General features: G+C 36.8%; 1 protein-coding gene across 1 annotated transcript; it reads left to right on the top strand.

Moving 5' to 3' along the window:
- The first annotated feature begins 5210 nt into the window (after positions 1 to 5210).
- Positions 5211 to 9759, top strand: LOC132549614 (uncharacterized). Its single transcript, XM_060213561.1, has 2 exons — positions 5211 to 5618; positions 9205 to 9759. Exons 1-2 carry the CDS (start codon positions 5211 to 5213, stop codon positions 9757 to 9759), a joined length of 963 nt encoding a protein of 320 aa, XP_060069544.1.
- The last annotated feature ends 1819 nt before the right edge of the window (positions 9760 to 11578 follow it).

Here is an 11578-nt window from a genome sequence, read left to right as displayed (position 1 = left end):
ACATGATCATTTCTGAAGGTATGAGCATAAGGCTGTATGTCTGTGAGAGTCTGAGCAATGACAGAGATAATTATATACCTGGTAAGGCTGTATGTCTGTGAGAGTCTAAGCAATGACAGAGATAATTATATACCTGGTAAGGCTGTATGTCTGTGAGAGTCTTAGCAATGACAGAGATAATTATATACCTGGTAAGGCTGTATGTCTGTGAGAGTCTGAGCAATGACAGTGATAATTATATACCTGGTAAGGCTGTATGTCTGTGAGAGTCTTAGCAATGACAGAGATAATTATATACCTGGTAAGGCTGTATGTCTGTGAGAGTCTAAGCAATGACAGAGATAATTATATACCTGGTAAGGCTGTATGTCTGTGAGAGTCTGAGCAATGACAGAGATAATTATATACCTGGTAAGGCTGTATGTCTGTGAGAGTCTTAGCAATGACAGAGATAATTATATACCTGGTAAGGCTGTATGTCTGTGAGAGTCTGAGCAATGACAGTGATAATTATATACCTGGTAAGGCTGTATGTCTGTGAGAGTCTGAGCAATGACAGTGATAATTATATACCTGGTAAGGTTGTATGTCTGTGAGATTCTGAGCAATGACAGTGATAATTATATACCTGGTAAGGCTGTATGTCTGTGAGAGTCTGAGCAATGACAGAGATAATTATATACCTGGTAAGGCTGTATGTCTGTGAGAGTCTGAGCAATGACAGGAATAAAATATCGGTTCACCAAGGATCGCACAGCATTCTCGATTTCCTCTCTGGCTGTCAGTGGGCTTGTCAGGAGTAGTCGATCAAAGTCGAAAGTGGATACAGTCAAAACCACCTGTAGGCTGCAAAGTTAATATCATAGAATGCACAAACGAAACAGGTAGAATAGAATTTCTTAATATCACATTTCCAAAAAGACAACATTTTCGCTCTGTAACCTCTACACTTACTTGGTGAAGTGTCGTTTCCGCCTTGGTTCGTTGTATCCACTGTATTTCTGACGGCCGATATTTATATACAAACCTCCCATCACTTGTGCCAAATACTGCAATGAGTTGGAAATCCTTGGATCCTGTATGGTTCCTTGGAAGGTAAATTCTACTTTAGCACCAATTGTCATATCATCCTAAAAAATGAAACATAGGAGATTGATATGTTTTTTCAGCGAGGTAGGTGGAGAAGATGCAGAGTACAAGTACAAGGAACAGAGGGGTTGGTTAAGGTTAAAGTTTGATACAGTAGAACAAAAACAAGTAATCAAACTACATCATACAGCTGTTTCTAGGACTCATCAGTAATGCTATATCATACAGCTGTTTCGTCCTTCTAGGACTCATCATTGATGCTAAGGGCGTAAAATTTGAAGCCTGGGAAGTTACTGAGGAAATTCCAAAGTGGTCGAAAGATGAGTGGAAATCTAGTCGGGGAGGTGCAGCAGCTCGTAAACTACACACATATATATATCAGATAATTTTACAACGGCGTCAAGTACATGTGTATAGTCTGAACCGTGCTACTAGTCGAATGGATTAAAACGTGGCATGCAGGTTACATCAAACCTCGGGGACCAGCGGTGTCTGCTACCTACTTTCTGAACGATTGTACAAAACGCGCACAAGTGAATAGCGCCTTTCAAAAAGCATACCTGTCCGTAACGAAATGCGAAAGTCGATTTATTTGAGTAGAGATCTAGCGCTTTCTTGACCTTGAGTTTGACCTCTGTCACAACCTGTTTCTGGTCAGTAGGGCTCAGCTTACTGTACAGTCCCATACACGGGAAATAAACAACCGCCTCGTATCTACAAATATAGGTGGATGGACGACACAATAATCATGTGTCATGTGAACAAACGATACAAATTTAGGTCATGGGATTAGGCATTACAAATATAGGTCATGTGATTAGACGATACAAAAATAGGTCATGTGATCAGACGATACAAAAACAGGTCATGTGATTAGACGTATCAAGAAAAACGTGTCGTGTGAAGACGACACAAGTATATAACATAAACAGAGGACGATAGAAATGGAGTCTTCGAAGAGACAAACACTTTCAGAAACGTCAAGAATTATAAATCAGGGAACAGATATCACAACAAGGAATTTTTATTTGTATATTCAGTATGTTTGAAAACAATGGCGGAAATTCCTTTCGCTCGGGTATTTTCATAAAAGTATTGGGTTCATCACATTATGCAGTAATACAAAGAGAATGAAACACAACGCCTAGCTCTACCAGTCCTCCTGACCTAGACATCAAAAGAAAATTGCTATAAGAAATCGTTATTTCAGTTTAACAATTGACGCATGGCGTGACGACATGGAAGAAGTGCATTTTTCAGAAAGTTAACATACACATTTAATGACTGCACATCGAAGTGCATCCTTGTTGAGATCCTATAGCATGTTGTCACCAGGAAACTATTTCGTACAACATCCTTTATACATGAATCTTCCTAAAAATATGGTTTCAATGAATCTCAATTCATCTATTTACTGGCGCGCTTCGCTTCAACAATATATGGCATAGCCGGATTACCGAGGCAATGATAACAAAACCAAGAACATGTGTTGTCACTCTTCTGAGAAGACAAGACTGTTCAACTCTTTCACATTATTTGGGGTTTATTTTCGAAGGATTTTTGCAATAAGATAAAAACAAGTTTTGTTGTAGATAAATAATATAAAATAGAAGAAAGAAATAGGAAGAAAGAAAGCATATTTCTCACTTTCGCAACTTTCATGAGGTACGTGGTAGGAACAACATAGGTTTTAAGTATTATACAACAGAAAGCCAATATTGAACAGTCTCGTCCTTGGTACGTATAAAGACCCACATTATGAATGCAGTGGACTTAAAATTTAACGAAAAAAAATCACTTAATTGTATTTCGAGCAACCACGTGTTTCGTGGTTTGTGCACAACGTTAAGCAAATTTGAAATATCGAAATTAAAACAATCGCTGCCCATAAATAAACATGATATGGTATTTAGGATTGATAAATTTATTATAGGTAACACGATCAAAAACACGAAGATGAAACGATCATATAGTTGCCCTCAACAAATCTCGGCTTTTCAACATATAGTAATACCTTTCTGGAAGATAAGTGTCTTCTGAACACTGACTTGTTCTGTTGTCAGGTAGAATATTCCACTTACAGTCATCTCGGATATTGCAGCCAACCCTGTCCAACCTGAAAATACACAACATCGTCATATCATAAAGACAGAACAGAAGGCGTTGGGTAGATATGTTTTCATGTTGGAAAGGTAAAGTGCGGAAAAGGGTTGGAGATGGGGTGGAGGGGGTGAGGAGTAGGGTGAAGTGAGGGAATCGGGGGTGGGGTGGGGGTGGGGGAGGGGGATGGGGGATGAGGTAGGGGTGAGGGTTTGGGGTGGAGTGGGGGTGGGGGTGAGAGGTAGGGGTGAGGGGGGCGTACAAAATGATATAGTAAGAGAATACATGATAATATGTAACTCAAAAACAGTTCGTTTCCCAAGAAGGTTGTGCCTGTAATGAAATGTAAGATATGTTGCGATTTTATTTAAAATGGTACACTGCGTAATACAGCGTAGAAGATATGATTAAATGAAAAGGTATGCAATTGATACAAATACTGCCAGAAATAAATATAATGAATTAAATCGGTAAATCAATACAAATGTGTGTGTGTGTGTGTGTGTGTGGGTGTGGGTGTGTGGGTGTGTGTGTGGGTGTGGGTGGGTGTATGTGTGTGTGTGGGTGTGGGTGTGTGTGTGTGTGTGTGTGTGTGTGTGTGTGTGTGTGTGTGTGTGTGTGTGTGTGTGTGTGTGTGTGTGTGTGTGTGGGTGTGTGTGTGTGGGTGTGTGTGTGTGTGTGTGTGTGTGTGTGTGTGTGTGTGTGTGTGTGTGTGTTGGTGGTGGTGTGTGTGTGTGTGTGTGTGTGTGTGTGTGCGTGTGTGTGTGTGTGTGTGTGTGTGGTTGTGTGTATGGTGTGTGTGTGTGAGGGTGTGTGTGTGTGTGTGTGTGTGTGTGTGTGTGTGTGTGTGTGTGTGTGTGTGTGTGTGTGTGTGTGTGTGTGTGTGTGTGTGTGTGTGTGTGTGTGTGTGTGTGTGGTGTGTGTGTGGTGTGAGGGTGTGTGTGTGTGTGTGTGTGTGTGTGTGTGTGGTGTGTGTGTGTGGTGGTGGTGGTGGTGTGTGGTGTGTGTGGTGTGTGTGTGTGTGGGTGTGTGTGTGTGTGTGTGTGGGTGTGGGTGTGTGTGTGTGTGTGTGTGTGTGTGTGTGTGGTGTGAGGGTGTGTGTGTGTGTGTGTGTGTGTGTGTGTGTGTGTGTGTGTGTGTTGTTGTTGTTGGTGGTGGTGGTGTGAGGGTGTGTGTGTGTGTGTGTTCGGTTTGTTTAGATATACCTGAATTGTAATTGATAAAAGTAGTATTAAAAATAGAATAACAACAAATAAATGAATGAAATAAACAGAAAAAAGGTAATAATAGAATGAATAAATAGCTTATATGTTTAATTTCTGTCTCAGCTGAGCGTCGAACAAGTATGAAACAATTATACAATGGCCAATAATTGTACTGGATAACATTCTTTAATGATGATAAATAGGTGAATTCTTTCAAGACAACGTTAACTTTAGTGGAATTTTAGTTCATGATTATGATGGGCAAATTGTATTTCATGTCATTTAGAGGATATGAGGGCGTACCTGTGGAATTTCCTATAAAAATAGAAAACACGTCACATTGCTATATTTTACCTGCTTGTTATCGTAAAAATATGTTAGAAGCGCTGTGATTGGCCAATTCCTTATCGAGCGACCAATCAAGAGACAGGTAATGACACGCATAGGTAAGCCGTAAGGTGTTACAAAGTAGGAAGTACCATTCTGAGTCAGCGTGTTAAGTATAATTATTAAGTCCAGTATCTTAATTACAAACGTTTCAAATGGATATTTAACCAGTCATTGTGAACAACAAATCGACGAAGATTTCTACGTGGGATTGAGAGACTAAAATTTACGTTCGCCCGGCAGGTATTTAGAACGTAAACACACCTGAAAACATCCGGTAGTGTTTTATCGAGCAGGGACTTATCAGATAGCGTTATATGATGGTGTAAAACCTACAGAGCGATTTGTCAACATTACACATGTGACTTGTACACGGTTTTCCACCTGTAATCTGTTCTTACCTCTATTATGGACATATAAATCGTAATCATGCCTTCAAAGAAGGAACGATTACAGGTTCTGTCCCAAATATGGGCAACACCCACCCCATTTGATATAGATTTTTTCGACAAGGGGAATGAAGTTGTTGTTGTGACATCATACAAGGGAGATGTGACATCATGGTGGTTAAGAGTGTTTAAGGCCCTATACCCTGATCAGGTATACAGGGAAAAAGCAGACATCACTAAGATCAAACCATCAGACGGTGTGACACTTAAAGTCAACAAGCGCACAGGGATTATGAAAGTTGGTGGCAAGAACCACTGGCGATGGATGGTGGACAACTTCTCGGAGGTGTTGGACCAGGGTAACGCTGATGCTCAGGAACTAGAGGAACAGCAGTCAGTAGCTGATTCTGTTACGCGGTACCTTCAGCTCGACAAGAATGTGGAGGAGGTAATACGTGGCTAAATTTTATTTAGTGTGTTTATCATTCTTGTATTTTCATACAGATTTTGAGGAGATGTAGGATGGATTATCAGATTCAAGCGTTCTGTTATTCCAAGTGCTCGAAACTCCTATGGATCAAACTTGGTCACGTTAAATAACCAAAGAAATAAGACCAAGCAATTGAGAAATCATTTTTTCAATCTTCATTTTAGAATGAATTAAAATGTCCATGACCAAGGTCAGCTCTCTGTCATCACAATTCACTTAAAAAAAAAATCAACATTTGACCTGTATTTAGCATAGAACATCAGTCTGCAACATTAAAGTTGTCAGTGTGTTCATGTTGTGTTACTGTTTTGGCCTGAAATAAAAAAGTAATCACTCTTTGCATTAACTCTATAGTACTGAACAAAAGAAAAAAAAACCTTTTGCATCATTTTTTATTGAAATTTGATATGTCTGCTTCATTTTTGAAATACAGGAGATTTTGCAGTGCTGTTTTCGGGAATATGGTGACTCAAACCAAAATGTAAAAAAAAAAATAAGTTTGAATGTGTTCATTAAAGTTTGATAGCAAAATGTATGTGATTTGAAGGAATTTGTCAGAAAAAAAGACTGATGATTACATCTGTATGTGATTTAAGAATACTTTTTTGACTTACCTATTCAGACAACTTTAAATCCAAGATTGAGGTTAGACATTCAGTGTAAGTGATTGGTCAATAAAAACAGTTTATGATAGGTTGACAGTGATGTACCATGCATACAAAATACTTTTAATGGGTACGATTTATCCAAATCACAATATTTTAAGATATTAATGACTACTGACCATGGAATGTGAGTGAAATTTTCCTGGATTTAGAATGGTCCTGGCGTCTCAATTCCACTGAAGAAAAGTAACTGAGATTTCTCTAATTACACTCAAACACAGCACTTATTAATCTATAGATCAGAAAAAGATAATCTTATTACTGTATATTGCAAGCTGTGACAGAATATGGTGATTATTGCAGCTGTAAATATCACTTTTACTGTCTCCACTATTTAACACCAGTACTACTCATTTGCAGCTGTATATCATAAAAGGCTGCTGCAGATTTGAACAGTAAGAGTCATTCCCTATGGCAATTAAGGTTTGGTTTAAATGAAGGGACGTATTAGGTGAAGGAGTAAAACAGAAAATAGAAAGGATTTAAAAATCTCCAATGTGTTTGTTGTGTCTGTCTGAGGCCTTGAAATACATTGATAAGATTGCTGATATCATACCTAATTCTGGAATTTTTCTCATTCATTTATTGTATAATTTTTTCTTGCTCCTTTCTTATTTTGTTGAGTGTTACTAAGGGATTTGAAAATAAAGTTTTGTGCTTTTCTGTTTTAAGAAAAGAAAACATAGATTTCTCTTAGATTTACTTAATTAGCAATAATCCTTTTAGTGCTTTATGTGCTGAAAGTATTATGCAAAAATATAATTTCAGTATGTCATTAATTGATCATTGTACCAATTTGCCACAAATACTGAACGAAATTTTATGTTTACAATATGTTATATCTGTATTTTCTGTGGTGAATTTAATGTAGTGTCAGCTTCATTAGAGATAAGTAATTCTTGAAAATCTTTTAACGTCAAAAATTTTCACTATAGAAATTAACTGTATTACACATTTATTTTTACAAGCTAGACTTGACATTAAATATATAAAGATAGTACACCAGATTATATATATATATATTTTTATTTGAAGCAGTATACATGGGGATTTAATTAAACAGGATTGAAAAATCAAGTTATGTTACAAGGGATTAAATTGACACTGAAGCTGGTTGCATCAAGATATTTAATATCATTTGTTTATAGAAAATTTCTTGGGAATAGACATGAAAAGATCAATAAGATATTGATAATGGCAAGTATGTATAAATATGTTGTAGAGACTGATATCGTAAACAATGTATACCTGTACACAGTATATATAGGTATGTCATATCATACACCATAGCTGTATGCTGGCTAATTAAGTAATGAAATTACAATGTATGTGTAGACAGGCTGATAACATCTAGTTAATGTTACAGAGCTAGACTTGGATATATACATCTGTAGCTTCGTTATTGGGAATAAAAATGCCCACTTGTTCCATTTTTCAATTCTGATATGATCCCTGCATGTTTTATCTGGTGGAATGCAGTTGAAGATCCTGCAGGTTTTCAGGTTTACATTCTCTGACTTACAGTCTTGAGTTTCAGTGTCTACATTATAATCCTGGGTGAATTTTGTTCTTGACTTTTGTCCTCTTGCTTTATATGACATGGGCATATTGTTATCTGTTATGTGTAATTGAACATTCTGAGATTTAACCTGCAATTTATGTTCACTGTAACTGACCATTTACTGTTAAACTGGTAAGTGTACCTGTAACTAACCATTCACTCTTTACCTGTAACTAACCATTCACTCTTTACCTGTAACTAACCATTCACTCTTTACCTGTAACTAACCATTCACTCTTTACCTGTAACTGACTATTCATTGTTTGTCTGTAACTTTGATATCCCTCAATTTACCTGTAAGTTAAGCATGTCCCCTCTTGAATTATTAATAAATATAATTGACAAAAAAGGCTTTATTCTGACTATCTGATTATTTTATTAACATCTTAGTAATATGATCTTGCAGTGTGCAGTAATTATATGTAAATTGAAAAATTAAACATATCAGTTGCTGTAAAATCTGAAGAAATAAGCAATAGTAGGCTATTAGTAGCATTATTAGACTATTAGTCAAATTTAGTACTTCCATATTGTATTGGCAATATGGATTGTATACCTGTTTCTCTGTATTGCAATATGTGTTGTATCGGTTTTTCGTTGGCAATTCCCAGCCCTACCTGTAACAGATGTGTTCATTGTGTCTACACTGTATCTGCTGTAACTGACACATTCATTCTTTACCTGTAGCTGACCACCAACTCTCTGCCTGTAACTAATATGTTTACTGTTTATCTGTAACTGACCACCAACTCTCCACCTGTAACTAATATGTGTACTGTTTACCTGTAACTGACCAACAACTCTCCGCCTGTAACTAATATGTTTACTGTTTACCTGTAACTAACCACCAACTCTCTGCCTGTAACTAATATGTGTACTGTTTACCTGTAACTGACTACCAACTCTCCGCCTGTAACTAATATGTGTACTGTTTACCTGTAACTGACCACCAACTCTCCGCCTGTAACTAACACGTTTACTGTTTACCTGTTACTGACCACCAACTCTCCGCCAGTAACTAATATGTTTACCTGTAACTGACCACCTACTCTCCGCCTGTAACTAATATGTGTACTGTTTACCTGTAACTGACCACCAACTCTCCGCCTGTAACTAACATGTTTACTGTTTACCTGTTACTGACCACCAACGCTCCGCCTGTAACTAATATGTTTACCTGTAACTGACCACCAACTCTCCGCCTGTAACTTATATGTTTACCTGTAACTGACCACCCAGGCTGTACATGTATATATATATGTCATCAGTCAAACCTTTTGATTTAGAATTAAAACAAGTATTTCTTGTTCATTGCCAGGTCCAGGATTTGCTTGACATGATACCAGAGGGAGGGGGCATCATGCAGCATGACTTTATCATGCGACTTTGGAAGAGTTTGATAGATGATTGGTTTGGATGTGGAGCCACGCTGTACATTGTAACACCTCGTATTGATGAGGAGAGACTTTTCCAAATTTTCCTTCTGATGATTCGTAACAAAGGAACTGCATTTAATGTGACCTTAGTTACTCCTGAGAAATCGCCCGAAGGTGAAAAATTCAAGAAAACACTCTCAGTTACTCAGAGGATGATGAAAAAGACGCGGACACCAAGATCACAGAAGAGGTTAGTGTCGGATGTCAAGATGCAATGGGCAATGGAAAATCTAAATGTACACAATGAAAATTTCTCCACGAACTTCATAGCTGCCTATAAAGATGATGAGGCAGAAGTACTGACCACTACAGCACACTTTCATAAGAGTCACTTCCATACCAACCAGAAGGACAATGTGTGTTACAACAAACTCAGTACCCAGGACCTCAAGAGGAATTACCTGTTTCCTTTAGGAGTGACCACAGTTAACTACTGATAGGACAATGTGTGTTACAACAAACTCAGTACCCAGGACCTCAAGAGGAATTACCTGTTTCCTTTAGGAGTGACCACAGTTAACTACTGATAGGACAATGTGTGTTACAACAAACTCAGTACCCAGGACCTGAAGAGGAATTACCTGTTTCCTTTAGGAGTGACCACAGTTAACTACTGATAGGAAAATGTGTGTTACAACAAACTCAGTACCCAGGACCTGAAGAGGAATTACCTGTTTCCTTTAGGAGTGACCACAGTTAACTACTGATGGGAAAATGTGTGCTACAACATTCAGTCCCCAGGACCTCAAGAGGATGTATGTATGATGCAGTATTGTGTCGAGTAATTATAACAACACATTAAGTACAGAAATCATTCTTTAAAAGATGATGAAATGATAGAAGCACTGACTAAATGATTCTGATAATTATAATGTCTGTTATTAAATAGTACTTCTAACACTTTTCTTGTTTAGATGTGATGCATGGACATATGACCTTGTGATTGAGAGAGGCACATTATTGGTTTTATGTGATGTAAATAGTACATACATGTAAGTTTTGTGTTTACAAGAAATAATCCTTTTTAAAATCTTTAACCCCAGTCATATATCTTTACTTTTTACATATGCTAATCCTATATGTTTATATTATTGTGCATTCAGCAACTACTTTCATGATTCATATATTGTTGTCTGTCAATATCAAATGGAGGTTTTTAACGATTATAATGAGTGCAGTTAAGTTTGTTCAAAATTGTAAAAATTGATCACAGCTAAAAGAGGTGTGTTTACAATACAGTATGTTTGCAGAGTGGATTGATGCAATTAATTTTCAATAGAGAAAATGCTATTTGATATGCTAATACCAAAAAGTGATTCAGACTCTCTAGTATAATGTTTAAGCACATTTATACTTCATTCTAATATTTGCCCTTCCTTGATGAAATTCTTTGTTCTAATAATCGCCCTTCCTTGATGAAATTCTTTGTTCTAATAATCACCTTACTTGACAAAATTCTTTGTTCTAATAATCACCCTTCCTTGATAAAATTCCTGCTTTTATTGTGCCAGTTTCCAATAATGGTACAGCTTCTAATTGCAAGGTAATTTGAACAACAAATCCAACTTACTCAATCTAAATTGGGGAAGTGTACAATGCATAACATTGTTGGATACTTTTATACAGTTACAAGAATGATATTTATCACAGTTTTACTGTCCAGCAGAATGGATCTACGATTGAAGTGCCATTATCATCTCCCTTTCATATTGATTTGTCTCCCCTTCTTGAGATGCTATCAGATGCTAGGTTATGTGGTGAAGATGAACTACACAAACTTGTGACTTCAATTAAGTGATGTTGCATGTTGCATGTAAGAAAATAAAAAAAAAATAGAACAAGGATAGTAGGAGAGGATTGTAGAATGTTCAACTGAACATCTTTTATAGTAGCCAAAATATATAGAAATTGCCAGCTGTGAAACCATGATAAAAGAGTTCTGCACTGTCTGAGGAAGATATTTGACATTTGGGAAAAAAATCTAGATTTAGATTTTCAATGTTTCAAAAAAAAAAAAAAAAAAAACCACAAATAAACAAACAAACTGTCAAGTAGAAAAAATTCTGATATTCTGCTTGTATTTGTGTTCTCTACATATTGATAAAGTATAATTAAAAAGAACTTCTATAGAACTTTTACAACTTTTTGCTTTTCTTTACACAAGTGAATATATAGAAACAGATATATTTATGTGAAGGTGTGGTAAGTTCATTGCGAATTTATCACAAAAAAAATGTTTATTTTGCTTTGTTTGTA

This window comes from Ylistrum balloti, unplaced genomic scaffold (assembly GCF_031769215.1).
Source record: "Ylistrum balloti isolate Yb309-2 unplaced genomic scaffold, AGI_CSIRO_Ybal_v1 Utg370070, whole genome shotgun sequence".
NCBI classification, from domain to species: domain Eukaryota; kingdom Metazoa; phylum Mollusca; class Bivalvia; order Pectinida; family Pectinidae; genus Ylistrum; species Ylistrum balloti.
The sequence above is the reverse complement of the archived record's forward strand: the minus strand, read 5'-3'. Positions and strand labels throughout refer to the sequence as shown.